This window comes from Aedes aegypti, chromosome 3 (assembly GCF_002204515.2).
Source record: "Aedes aegypti strain LVP_AGWG chromosome 3, AaegL5.0 Primary Assembly, whole genome shotgun sequence".
NCBI classification, from domain to species: Eukaryota; Metazoa; Arthropoda; class Insecta; order Diptera; family Culicidae; genus Aedes; species Aedes aegypti.
Window position 1 is genome coordinate 139,429,589 of NC_035109.1, and position 15,119 is coordinate 139,444,707.

The 15,119-nt window shown below is 37.0% G+C and overlaps 1 protein-coding gene across 1 annotated transcript; it reads left to right on the forward strand.

The window, feature by feature from the left end:
• Window positions 1–650: 650 nt before the first annotated feature.
• Window positions 651–15,076, forward strand: LOC5567266. Its single transcript, XM_021853466.1, has 3 exons — window positions 651–805; window positions 13,825–14,811; window positions 14,865–15,076. Exons 1-3 carry the CDS (start codon window positions 788–790, stop codon window positions 15,030–15,032), a joined length of 1,173 nt encoding a protein of 390 aa, XP_021709158.1. The 5' UTR covers window positions 651–787; the 3' UTR covers window positions 15,033–15,076.
• The last annotated feature ends 43 nt before the right edge of the window (window positions 15,077–15,119 follow it).

Below are 15,119 nucleotides of genomic sequence, written 5' to 3' on the forward strand. Positions count from 1 at the left end.
AAGCAGCTTTGCATTTAGAACCTAATTTAGAACTTTAGAATATTTGAAATGATACTAATAGAGAAATTAAGAAAAATAGCCTCAAGAATATCCCATTGTCCAGCGTCAGCCGATTCTACTATAATTGAAAACGAAACCTATGGACGGAATGACATCAGTTTAGTTGAGCAGTTTGAAGAAATGCATGAAATAGTGGCGCTTGCTAGGTCAACCGTTGAAAATTTCGCAAGCATACCCAGTCCCTGCACCGGCCAAAGGAACTTGCGGCTGGTGATTTGATCGTTCGGCAGACGACGAACCAACACGCAGTGGCCTTCCGTTGCTCTTTGTGGTGCTTTTGCTCTATAGCAGATTAATCAGTCATCAACGGAGGCAACTTCTGTCGCACCGTGGGGAACAAATGTAGGTGTCAACGCACATCCAGCAGCGTCAAAAAAAAATGTGAATGAAATATGCAGTTTAAGTTTTTTTTTTCTACCTAGTGAAAAGTGTGGATCAGCCGGTCTCTGGGTAAGTTGGTCAGATTTGCTGTTTTACGCGCGGTCGCAATTTGGAGGGGACACATTATTCCAATGGTGGGAAGGCGATTTATCTGAAATGGGTGTTTTTGAAAGAGGCAGAAGAAAAAATACATATTTCGCACCGAATTGTTTGCTATTCAAAATTCAGTTTGCTCGCGAATCTCGTAATGAGTGGATCGTTGTTTCGAATTGAAGGGAATGCGGTGCTAAAATAGTGATTATGTGACAAGCGAAGCGAAGAAATCGAAAACAGAACTCTACATGCAATGGATGAAACGAAATTGGTTAGTGTAATGTCTTCAGATCAATGTGAGATTTAGTTAAGTGGAAGCTGAATGTTAGGATGCTGTGATGTTAAAAGTTGTTCCTGTTTGCTGCATCTTCGTTACACAAAACTGCAGAAAATCACACTCTTTTTCTGTTTTTTGGTCAACTTGGGGATAGTCATTTAGGATGTATATGTTATAGTGACGATTAACTTCAGAAGGGAATTAAGCCGTTGGTCCTGAGATTAACTAGCCCAGGGCTAAAAATCTTGTTGATAATGATTGAAAAAAAAAACGGCAAAACACCAACAATAGAATCATTTGCAGCAAAAAACGCAAACCCATGTAAAATTTTATACATTTATTTAACATTTGTAGTGTTTCAGAACTGTTAGTAATAGGGTTCTAAGGCCCTGTCCCAATTTGGTACCAAACGCTTAAGTTTAGGCCAAAAACACATGTTTACTCAATTTTTAAATAATTTGCGTTGGTTTAAGTAAAAATAAACAGTTTTTAACTCAAAATTTGGATATATTTTGTTTTCCGTGTCCCTTCCGAAATGACATGAGATAGGAACAACCCCAGTGATAAACGCCCTGTGGCATTTTTTTTCACAAAGTGAACGTCAAACATGATCAAAAGTGTCAAGGCTCATATTTGGAACCCTTTTTTAATATTAAATTTTAAATAAGTCATAGCCGTTATATGAGCTGGAAAAATTGCTGAAGTGGTTGCAAGAACATACTCTTTCGTAGTATTGAATTAAAACAAGAATTCATTAAATATATTAGGACTCGATAACGTAAAGCGTAAGCATTCAAGTAGATTCCATTTGGAATTCCTCCTAAGATTATTTTGGAAAATTTCAAAAGTAAATCCTAAGTCCTCCAGTAGTTTATCCAGTGTTTTTCCCTTAGATTTCTCTTAGGCTTTCTCTAAAATTCCCTGTATTTGACCTGTAGTTTCGCCAGAGATGCCACCAGATATTTCTTAGGATTTCGTACAAAATTGTTTTCCAGGATTTCTTCGAGATTTATAAGGATATCTGAAGGAATCACTCCAGCGTTTCCTCCTAAGATTTCTTCAGGATTTTCTCCAGTAATTTTTTAATAAATCTTAGTCTTAGAGAGCGTTCATTCGAACGACGAGTGTCCCCCTCCCCAGCGTCACACTTTTTAATTAGAACTTTAAAAAAATGTGAAGATCGTACCATTTTGCTGAACAATTCTTTCACCTTATAGTGTAACCTATTCGTGAAAGGGGTCATCCATTGAGAGGCCCAGATAGCCGTAGCGGTGAACGCGCAGCTATTCAGCATGACCATGCTGAAGGTCGTGGGTTCGAATCCCGCTGGTCGAGGAACTTTTCGTAAAAATTTTCTCTCGATTCCCAGGGTATAGAGTATGGTCAATCGGCAAAGAAAGCTCTCAGTTAATAACTGTGGAAGTGCTCATAAGAAAACTAATCTGAGAAGCACAGGCTTTGCCCCAGTTGGGATGTAACGCCAGAAAGAAGAATATCCATTGAGTATTTTTTTAGGCTTCCTTCTCGAAACGTATCCAGACAGACGTAAAGTAATTTTTCATAATAACAGTAGATTTTTTATTTAATTTTGGTAGGTATTTCAAAAGGAAATCCCTAACCATCCTCTGATGAAACTTGTCTTATAGAACTATAGTTCTAAAGTAACTCAAGGATTTCTGAAAAAAACCTCTAGACTCTCGGAGAAGTCTTAGAGGATTTTCAAGATAGCTTGCTATGTTAATCGAAAAAATAATTAATTTAATGTTTGTTTTGTTTAAGGAAATCCTTGACAAGCATCGTACATAAATTCAGAAATTCGCGTAGGAATGGATGAAGGAATAAGAAGAATAATTGCTGTTGTATTAAGGGGACACGGGAGACCGTGTTATTTTCCCTATCTTTTGTTTCTCTCTAACAATTATCATTAAAACTTTGTGGAAGCAAATCTCGAGTTTTAGGGAACCGATGGAGCTGAAAATTTATTGGGTTGTGCACTACATATATAGAATCATAGTGATACATTTTTCACGTCGATATATGATGTGGTTCTAGGGATTTGCTTCTTCAAATGGATAGGATGATTATGATGACGTCCCGTGCGGCCTTAACTAGTGAGAAAGTTAAAATCCACTTTTGAAGTATTCTTGGTGATTTTAATTTAGAAGTTACCCTTGGATGAAATGATGAAGAAATTCCTAATGCAACTTCTGGAGCAACTTCAAGAAGAATAAATATGTAGAATTTTTGGAACGATTCCAGTGTAACACTATTTTTTTTATTATAACAGTGTAATACCAAAGTCTTTGGAATTTTTTCACTTTAGATCGAAAAACAATATCCTTGTAGCGTTTCCTACAAAAAATGTAACAGAAGAGAGTTCTTGATTGAAAAGAAAGTCAGAAGAGAGAGAGAGAGAGAGAAGAGAGTTCTTGATTGAAGAGAAAGTAAACAAAGAGAGTTTCAATGTCAGATAGGTTCTTTTGAGGTTCCTGCGAGGACTAGTTTAGTAGTCCTTCTAGAGATATCTTCCAGAAATTTTCGGAGAATCCTATGAACGAATTCTACTTCCTTACAGCAGGGCTGGTAGCAGACAGCAAAATAATAAAGACTTTAATGTCCAAAAATATATAAGGAAAATAGTGACCCTGAAACTACAAGTGTTAATCAAAAAATAAAATAAACGATAATAAATTCTTTACAACTATAGATATCTAGAGATCTAGAGTGGGTGTGAAAATTTAAATTTTAAATATAGGAAACTGCAGCAGTTTGGGATATTCCATAACAGTTATATGTCCGGGAAAAGATTAGATTAGCATTAATAGCCAATAACACAGCGTTATAGAAATTACATTTTTGCATGTCTCAAGGATCAAATTATGTGTCTCTAGTAGATTTGGGGCCAATCTTGTGCAGTTCTCAGAAATGTTCAAGCACCTCACAGTTTTTAGCTACAGTTCGCCAAAGTTGCATAAAACACTGATTTAATTGATGTTTACTTGAAATATAAAGTATGATTTATAAACTTTTTTGTGATCCAATCCACCAAGCATGCAAAATAGGACTTGAATTTTCATTTCAGACTAGTAGTCCCGGCAAACTTCGTCTTGCCATCAAGTAGGCTGTTGAAAAACGCCATGAAACGCCCCGTGCAAAATGGAAGTTCTGTTCACTCCTGTTTTTTCAACTTTCCCGTTAAATATCCTTTGCTTTTTATACACACGAACACGTCGGAACCCTTAACGAATTCAACTGTGAAAGATTCATGAAAATCCGTTGACCCGTTCTTGAGCCATTTCGTGACATACAAACACCGTTCCATTTTTATTTATATAGATAGATAGATAGATAGATATAATTCAGTTGAAATAGCACGATAGAACTTAGATGGATTCGATTTTTTCAACAAGTTTGCAGTCTCCAAACAAAATTATTCGTTTTTTTTATATGAACAAATGCAATACTTTTCTGAACCACCAACAAAAAACTTTTGAGCATCGAAAGTATTATGAACTTTATTGATAAGTACTGTTATATACATAAAGTTTGAATTTTGTGAAATTAAGTAAATAAATGGTCATATAAGCCGGCAAACTTTCATGCAAGTTGGTTGAAACAGTCAAATTTCACAATTTTACAGTCAATATCTCGAAAACTTGATGTGCTGTGATATTTCTGATAACGGCAATGGATTCAGCAATCCTTCATTAGGTAAATACCGGTGTTTTGGTGCTTGAGACAAAAACGTGTTCCTCAGTGTAATGGCATGTTGACAATTTCACTACTATTTTTACGAATCCTTTGGGTGGACATGTCCACAAATTTTCAATGTAAAAAATCTGGGCTATAATTATAATTTTGAAAAATGCAACATCTAGATGTGGAAATACTGATACAAAATATTCGGCAAAGTTGAAGCATGAATTTAGAAATTTCCAAAATGGCCATTTTGGTTTCCATATTCTGACGATAGATGGCATCATTGTCACATTGTTATCAAAAGAGCCAATTATATGGGGGTGTTACATTCAGTGACATAAGTTAGTAACCAAATGCTGTTTTTCCATACAAAATGCTTTTCACAAGTGTCGGGTTGTTTCGCGGTCTTCGGCAATATTGTTCAACGTAAAAATATCTATCTAGGTCTGTGTTCAGAATTTGTATAGAGGTCAATGGGCAACCTCTGGCGATTTTTCTTTGCAAAAGTATGTTTTCCCTTAGTAAATCCCATACAAACTTTGAACTAAAATATAGTTTCACCGATCGAGCTGAAATTTTGCACAGTTGTTATGGGACCTAAATGCAATCCAAAAAGTGGACAGGAGCGAGAATCTAAATTTTGTCCCACACTACTGTATATGCAGATACCAAAAAAAAATTAAAAATTACGATGGCAAATGTTCACCAATGTTGAAGTGATGCATGCCATACATTCAGCCAAAGCACAAAAATCATGTGGCTGGCAACACTGTTTAAGAAGAATTATCGAAAGATCAAAATCATAAAACTTGAGCAGAATAGAAAAAGAGAATTCTCCTCAACAAAGGAATACTCTTTAATCGTTATCCATTTTTCATGAAGGGTTCAATTTTTTGTCGTAGCTGGCAACACTGCTCAAGCCAAATTGATCAAAACCAAAACATCAAATTTCTGCACGCTACTTGAATCGAATGTTTAGCAGTTTAGCAAAGTATAAGTATGTATTTTGAATTACATATTGAGTAATTCTCGATGAAGCCTGGTGAAAAACATATTTCACTACCTAAAATCAAAATGGAGTCAAAATCCAAGATAGCCGCCAATTTTTTTTTATTCAAAATAATACTCTTATTCATCTCTAGACTGGAAGAAAACACCAACTTTTGACATTATGTTTCTTTGTTGTACAAAAAATGATGTTTGCATTGATTTCACTCGCCATATACGTCAAAATCGTAGAACATGATTTAGAAAATCGTTCATCTCATAGAGTAAATACCATTGCTCACCTAGTTTCCTAGCCTATCCTACTCAGTTTTTTTCTCAGCTTTCTGATGGTGACCTAGAGTTCAAAACGAGCGGTGCGCTAATGGTGAAAAAAAAAAACGGATTTTCTATAATAATTCATGAAGGCGGCCAATGGCTAAGGGGCTGACATGCGTTGGCCATTAAGTTACAGACAGTTCTTTTTTTCTTTTTTAAGGCACTCCGTGCTCGTGGCCACTTTTGTGCCGGAATCAGTTTATCTGTAGCTTCCTTACCGATACAGTTCTATTTTTAACTAATCTATATTTACATCTGCTTTCACTCTCTTCTGCTCTTTTGCTCTCACACCGAGCAGGTAGGAGAGTGCTCTGCTGTTGCTGTCCAATTGATTTCCATAAGCCATAGTCCATTGCTCTTGCGGTGGTTCGTTTTGCCGTGTTCCTGAGTCGTTTGAGGCTATCTGCCTGTGAAGTGGGTCAGTTTGTCTCAGTCACCATCTGATACTGACGGAGGATGGATGTGCTCCCCTATGCACGGTCCTCCGTGCGGCGTCTTCTGGTGGCTGGACGGGTTATTTTTTGGTCGGGCTAGGAATTGAATCCATGACCTTCCGCTTATGAAGCGAAAGCGTAACCTCAAGGCTACGGTCCCCCCATTACGGACAGCCCTGTCATCGTAATATTTAAGCTACTTAGTCGTCACTTTTTTGGGGGCGTCTATAAAGCCTAGAGAGCGCTTTTAATCTTTAACATTTATAAGGGCGTTGCACAGTAAAAGTGTCACAAATACTTTAATATACGAAAAACCGAGGAACTTTACTTGCATTTTGAAGAAACAGTTCCAATGAACAGATATGTCTTGCATAAAACAAAATTGAGTCATATCGAACTTTTGGATGGTTGCAGTGAATTTTTTTAATGTTTGTGAGTTGTATGCTCTCGGATATTTTTTTTCGGTTACTCTAGAAATTATTCGAAAATCCTCATTGTCCATCGTGCATTGTTCATTGGTCAGATCCAGATTAAATTTACCTACAAGTTACTCAAAAAAGGGTAGAGAGATGTTCAGAAACTTACTCAGTGAATATTTTAGAATTATCTCTAGATTTCTCCAGAAACTTACAAACATCATGAATTTTACAGATATCGCTCCAGAAAAACTAGGGGCTTTTCCAGCAATATCACTACTAATTCCACCAACAATTTCTTCAGCTCTCTTCTAAGGGCTCTTGCAAAAGTTCCTCATAAGATTACCTATTAAATTATTTATTGTTTAATAAACCCCTTAAAAAATTCAAAGAAAAATAATTTCATTGAATCAAACAAAAAACTCTCCATGGATTCCTAAAGAATTCTTTAAAAGACCCTTACAAGATTTTTTTACATCCTATCCTTGAGTAGTTAAAGAACTCCTAAGATTCTTAACAGTTTCCGTAGTCTAGCAGACGTTCATGTTGAACAAATTTCGTAAAAAATCCTGGCAATATTTTTTCTCAGAATATTTCTGAAGATTTTCTACAAAACCTTATAGTTTTGTTACAGATCCATTCCTAAATTACTCCGAGAAAATTATCTATTAATTTCTTCAGAGGTTCACAGTAGTCAAGCAAATCAAAATCTAATTATCAAAACCAGTGAACATCTCGTCTATCGCTGCTGCAGGAAAAATGTATTGAAGCTCGCAAATTACCGGTTGGTCGAGACAACTCAGAACTACTGTAGAAAAATATTCATCTTCCCTCTAAATTTTCCGCAATTGCAACCTGTATAGGCACGATTGATGTGGAAAATTCATGCACCCAATATAAGCTACTTGATGAGATAAACGCATTTAAACTACTTTAGTGAGGATGTCCAGGTGAGCTTTGTGATAATTAAGCCGACTAGTTATCATCCCTAGCCCTGTCCAGAAATATTGAAAACAAATTATCAAGTATTCTTCATTGTTTTGGCATAACGCTCCAACTGGGACAAAGCCTGCTTCTCAGCTCAGTGTTCTTATGAGCACTTCCACAGTTTTTAACTCATATAGGTCTGAGAGAAAGCAAAAATACTAAAAGCCTCATCGCTTAGCGAATACTTGACGAATTCAAATATTTTTGTCAGTATACTGGTACACTAGAGTGGTTCAAAAAATAGTTTGCTCCACACCGCTCATTCGATTCTAGATCAAATTCTGAGTGTCCTCCCAAAATTTGAGCACATTTGGATGAAAACTGAGATTGCACAAGCCCTTTAAAGTTTATATGGGAATTACTATGGGAAAAGCATGCAATTCATTCAATCGGTCATAGTGTTTGCCCATGTGTTCTTGGAGATTAGAACTGCGTTGATACTGTGAGATACAATGATCAGCTACAGCTTTGACGAAGACTGTTTTAAAATCGAACGCCCCGGTAATTAGTTATTGGTTTTTGAACGATTGTAATACTTTGGGTATAATTATTGGGCTGTTCTGCAGGCATCACTGGATATATGCAGTAAAACATAGTAGCCATGATTTGTGCGCGCTATCTTGCGCGCCAGGTGCAGCAATGTTGCCTGTTCAGAAGTTAAATGAGCACTGCTGAAGAATTTGGTACTGGATATAAATCAATAACTAGTTACTGAAGCGTCCGATTTGAAAACGGTCTTCGGCAAAGTTGTAGCTGATGAATGTATCCCACAGTATCAATATAGTTCCAATCCCCAAGAGCACATGGGCAAACACTATGACCGATTGAATGAATTGGTTACTTTTCTCATAGTAATTCCCATATAAACTTTAAAGGGCTTGTACAGTCTCAGTTTTCATCCAAATGAGCTCAAATTTTCCGAGGACACTCAGAATTTGGTCTAGAATTGAATGAGCGGTGTGGACCAAAAACGATTTTTTGAACCACTCTACTGGCACACATATCTAGTTTCTAAAAGTGGCCAAACGATCAGGGGAATGTCCCTGTGGCCGGAGATATTCCGGGGGTCCTTGGGTCTGCACTATGGGCGATCAGGAGGCCAATAATCGGAAAAAAATGACTTGTTCTGATAGGTTTTTTTGTACATCATTCCATAGTTAACACTTCTATTAAGATATTCCTGGAATATCAGGGCAAGAATTTTAATAGTTTAATTGATACAGTATGTCAAAGTTAGAGTTTTGAGAAAAAATAAAGAATTCAGTGCAAACACAAGATACACATTTAACCCTTCAGTCGTCGCGCGGTTTGCCACCCTCAGAACCACCACGCTGATCCTGTGTACGATAAGCGAGGTTTTTTCCCCCTGTTGTACAATATACAACAGCGCGACGACTGAAGTGTTAATACAATATCCTGAATAATCGTAATATTTTATACTGATCTTTATACACTGTCCGAAAACTTATTCAAAAATCTATCTTAAAAAAAAAAAACAAAATGAAATAAAAGTTCGTACTTTAGATCGGAAAAATGCAAGGAGTGCATTGAAAAAAAAAAAATATTTGATTTTCCATCGAAACTTTGCACATCCCATACTTTTTTGTCCCAAGTTGTCCCAGGCTAAAATTTCCCTGCCCTTGGTTATGCGACCTTGACGCGATGGGAGGGCATAATCCATATGATTTGCAAAATTTACAAGTAGAAAGTAGGCGTTGTGAAGCATTGCATTTGCCAACGAAAAGTGAATATTGTAGGAGACTTTTATAGAAGCCGAAGGTAACTTTACTCTTAAATATTCACTATAAAAATGACTATGGAAAGTAAGACGCTGAGATCGATCATTAGGGTTCACTTGCTAGGTTCGAGAAATTGTTGAACAGACAAGGAAAGTGACTTTTTTCTTTAAGGATATATGAACGTAATGACCAATAAATACTTTTAACAATAAAAATGAAAATAACTAGAATTACTACTAAACAGCCTAATTTTGTTAAGACTTCACGACAATTGACATTTAAGCCTCTAATCTTACGTAAAAGACAGGAGTAATCAGAATAGCACTTAAATAACAAAATATTCAAAACCATTTTGACTAGACAGTATTAGTAATGACACTACTACACTACTACTACCAGACCGAGGGTTCATCCTTGACAAGTTAAGCTGTCAGGCAGCTCCAACTGAATATCATACACAAAAAAATGTCCCAGGCTAAAATTTATTTCAAAGGGTACTCTGATATTTGAACTAAAGGATCGTGAAGAATTTTGCTGCACCAATTTGCACTTTTTTAATTTAGGGCTTATTGAATTTTTCCAATATTTTTAACCATTTTCTATTAAAAAAAGGTAAAAAATAATTCAGGAAATAACTGAATTTAGTCAAATCATTCATATAATTATATTCATGTAAGTTATAATATTTATAATGGTTTGCACAACGTTAATCGCATAAACCGCTTATATGCATCATAAGTAACAAAATTTATTATTTCGTATCATAAAACTCATAATGAGACAAAAACCTACCTGAATAACTCCGACTACATGAGCTAGCCCTCGATAAATTTTCATACATTTCATTAATTTATCCGACAGTTTATTCAAGCACTTCTCCAAAGATTACTCAGCGATCACACTAGGATTCACTCTACCAATTGTTGCAGTTCTATACAGATCATACAAGATTTTTGCGGAGTTTTTTTTAATACTCTCATTTCTGGGAAAGTTCATTAATCTGCTGCATAACTCTTAGAATAACAGTTATACCATTTTTTGACAGAACTCCTAAGAATATTTCATGGATTAAATGCTTAGAGCAATTTAGAAATAAATCGAGGATTTTTTATTTGATATTGATTGGATTGACATAAGAGATAAAAGATCCATATAATATCAAAATGTTATTCCTGACGCTTCTGAATCATTACAAATTTTGATGTTTGCAGATTTAATAAATAGCTTGGTGCTATTAGTTAGATCTAACAAAAGCTAAATAGCTTTCATCTCTTTTATCTACCGTTTTGATTCCTATTACGGACACTTAATGCCTCAGTGGAGTATATAACTCATTAAAAAGCATATAAAATATATCATCTGTTTGATTCATTCGCGTTATCGAGCTTTCCAAACGATTAACTTTCGAATGATGGGTGAAGACGTCATTTCCACATCATGAACCATTTCAAATGAATAGAAACATATGGACTCTTCATGATTTTTATTCCGAACGCTTCCTAACTTTTGCCTCACATTCCGGTCATTTTGATTCGAATTCAGGACAGCTCTTGAAAAACAGAAAAGGAATAGGGGATTTTTTTTTATTATCGGACAATTTGGGCCGGAGGTTCTCCGATTTGCATGAAATTTTCACCAGAGGTAGAGCTCGTAGATACATGACCAAAAGTGAAATTCAAAAAAATAAAAAAATTATAGTGGCCTATTTTCCTGAAAAACTCTAGATGAATTTTCACGATTTCTCTATATACCTCAAACTTTGAAAATTCATATCTCCTGAACTATGCATTGTAGAACAAAAGTTTTTTAGTGAAATTGAAAGGAAATTTTCTCAGCAATCAATTAAAAATATAAAAAGAAAAACATTTCTCGGAAAATTTTTCACCATGGAGAAAATTGTCAGAAAAATAGCAAAAAAACTATCGTCTGTATCATGAAAAATTTTCGAAAAAATATTTTTTGTTTCATCAATCCATACTCTAACTTTCGTCCATAGACGCCAAAGTGGTATCTTTTACCGTTTAGGCGACAGAACTGAAAAACCGATGACCACCCGCACGCTTCCCATAGAAAAATGTGTTCTATTGTGGGCCTCATAACCGTGCGCTAACGGCGGCAGTAATTTAGACGCATTGTAAGTGTAATGCAGTAAACCATCCTTTCCTTTCCAGTCAGAAGAAGCTTTTCGTCAATCGGAGCACTCTCCATTGGTCTGTTGGGTGTTTTGTGTGCCCTTCATCAGCAACGTTATTTAGTATTAAAGCTAACAGCCTCTATGAAAGCCGCACGGGAAGTTTTTGTTACAATCAATCATTATGGTAACGTTTGAAGGATCAAATCTCAAGATCCACTTTCTTTGAAAACTTATGAATATATTGTTTATATGTTGTTTCGGCCAGGACGTCTTTCCTACGTTGTGTCTTTTACGAAACAACGGACGGCAAATCAAGCGAACGGCTTCACTTTAACAGATTTATTGCCACTGGTGGAGAAACGAAAGAAACTACATTCTTACAAATTCAATTTCAATTCGATTTCACTAAAAAACTTTTGTTCTACGATGCATAGTTCAGGAGATATGAATTTTCAAAGTTTGAGGTATATAGAGAAATCGTGAAAATTCATCTAGAGTTTTTCGGGAAAATAGGCCACTATATTTTTTTTGAATTTCACTTTTGGTCATGTTTCCACGAGCTCTACCTCTGGTGAAAATTTCTTGCAAATCGGAGAACCTCCGGCCCAAATCTGTCCGATAATTTAAAAAAATGCCCAATAATCAAATCATCAATTTCAATCGTCAAACTACTTAAGATACATCTCAAGCAGCTGGGAATTATAAATTTGTATAAATATCTGTGGAAAATGCTTATAAAACGCAACAATTGAAACATTTTCCATTTTTTTCCCATATAAAGTAGTGTCCGGAATTTGAAGCTGTCCGCAATATGAATCAAAACGGTATCAGTTTAATTCAAGTTTTAGATATCCATATACAAATTTGCTATTCCAAGATCCAACTTTCCAATCGTTGCCGGGTCTGTTGCCGTTGATACAGCATTGCCCGCTTGTTCTTTACATGATGACCACGGTCATATCCATCACAACCATCCACCTTTATCAGGGCTTTGGACCTGTAGCTCTGGTTCACAATAGTTTCAAGTTTTTTCGGACATGCTACTATGGTGAGCCATCATGCGCTAGCGGTGTTACAAATTTGCTATTAATAAGCTTTTTTCGCCTGCTCGGGACCGAACGATTTCTTGGAAAATTACAATTATTAGATGCTTACATAGTTAAACGGCCCTCATCGCCCGCCCCGCAAGAGCAAGCGTCAAGGTCAAAGGATCAAACACAACTCTATACAGACAGGATCCTGGGACATTTGTAAGAAAAAGTTCCTTGCTCGTTGGTAAAATATCGAATATCTTGGCTCAAATAACGATAGCCCTTGAACTACCGAACATTTTTTTTTCTTGAAGACGCCATCTTTCCAAGTGGCCAGGCTCCAGATATATCCACAAAACAATATTAATGTTCATTAGCGCCACCTGGAAGCAAAATCTCGATTTTCTTGGCTTGAACAATGATAGTATTTAGCTTACAGAACAAGTTTGTTAAAAGCGTCCTCTTTCTAAGTATGTTATGCTATGTTTACCTATCTCAAGTGGTATTCTTCATTTTTCCTTATGATTCCGGTAACTTTTACTTGTTTGTACCTATGGGATCTCCGGGCTATAAATATTGGCTGCGCAGAAGTGAGAATTCTCGGACTGTGGTTTTGAATAGTTGGTTACTTACCTTTGACAGCCTAGTTATCATAGAACTTGAATATGGTCTCAAATCTCTTAGCGAAAAGCATTTTCACAAACTGGGACCATTTTTGTAATTTAAGTCAGAAATTTTCATATAACGGTAAATGCCTACATGTTTGCAATGCCCTATAAATGTTACGTAATTCATTCAGTTTTGTTCCATTTATACCCCATTATCAAAGGAACCCCAAAACAGAAAACCGACTTCCGATTTTATGAAAAACTATGTATCCATTCAAAATAAATTTTCTGGAAAACTATCAACTGCAATCGATAGCTAGAATGCCTGTATTTATTTTGAAAATATAAATTATAATTCTTTGAAACAACAAGCATAAATCTTCAATAGTTTTCTGATGGGATTTATGTCGGAATGTCTGAAGAAATTCAAGAAAACACGTATTGAAGAACTTCTCTAATTCTTTAAGTTATATCTTACGAAAAAATCAAGTCTGAATGTCATGATTTTAGATTTTTTTTTTCAAGAAAATTCAACAAACGAACCAAAAATCAAAATAGATGTTATACTTTTTTGTTTAAAAACGATCATCAATTATGATTTGAATCGCATTGTATTCTCAAGCATATTATCCTTCATTCCAGATAAAAATTGTTCTTCTAAGTATGCTATGCCAGACAACTCTGGGACGACCGTTCTCGTTTCCGGACGGCACTCGGGCAAACGGTGAATCACGATCAAGACAGGAACAACACCTCGAAGGCCGCAGCATCCGAGGTGGTTACAGTCAAGACAAAACCCCGGACATCTACAGCCGGTACAACGTTTACGAGCACGAAGCCGAAGAGGAATATCGGAGAACATCGACTACATTCCGACCGTATGTTACCTTCAGTACAACTAGGCAGGCACACAATCGGGCGCCGAATGCTCACTTCAATAGACTTCCGCCGGCGAAGAATGACGAACCGATAGAGGCGGAGTCGGATGATGATTATGATGACGGAGATGCCCAGGATGGCGTCGACCCACCGCCGGAAGACGCCGCGGAAGATTTCAGCAGTAGCAGCAATGGGGGTGTTGGCAGTAAACCAGTCACCTTCAACAATCTGCTGTATAACTTCAACACCGATAAATTCGGAGGATTGGGTAACCTCTTCGGCGAGAACAGACACAAGTACAAACACAAATTCAAGCGGCGGAGACCCGGTCAACCGTGCATTCCGTATGATCTCTTCAACCGTCTCAGAACCGGGCGCGATTCCAACGGTAATCGAATCGATCCGAAAACTTTGATTCCACCGCTGAACCTGGTGCTGGCCGATGTGAACTACTACTCTCCATCGAATAACTACAACGGCCATGGGGTGGCCTCGGACCACACAGGTTCTGCAGGTAACGGTGGAGCCGTGTTCAACAACCATTTCTACGACGCCGTCGGAGGATATCCCTGCACGGGTGGATACAAACCGATCCACAGGCCACATGGAGGTCCTTTGGGATTCTTCGGACAGGGAGGACTGTTCGATTGGACCTCGTCAGCGGATTCCGTCCAAAGTGATCCCGGTGAGGGTGGAACGGGCAACAAACCGGCTGTGGTGTTCAATCTGAACGATGCCATCGATACAGTGGTAAGTTTTGAATAGATACAAATGAGCGGTGAATGTAATGATTTTATTTTTAGGCAACAAACTGGAGACCTGGGGAGAGCTTCCAAATGATGATGAAAGTGATAGCAGAGTTCATATCGTCCGTTGCGGGAGGAGCTCCGGTTGCTGCTGGAGATGCTGTGGGAGACGCCGTGGATACCGTTCGGAAGGTTAACAAAGAGTTTGTCAGTCTGTTTGCTTAGAATACTCATACGTACCTATTAATATACACTAAACGAAACAAAAACGGGTTTGATTTTATTATGGGGACGCACCAGCTAGGCTGAAGG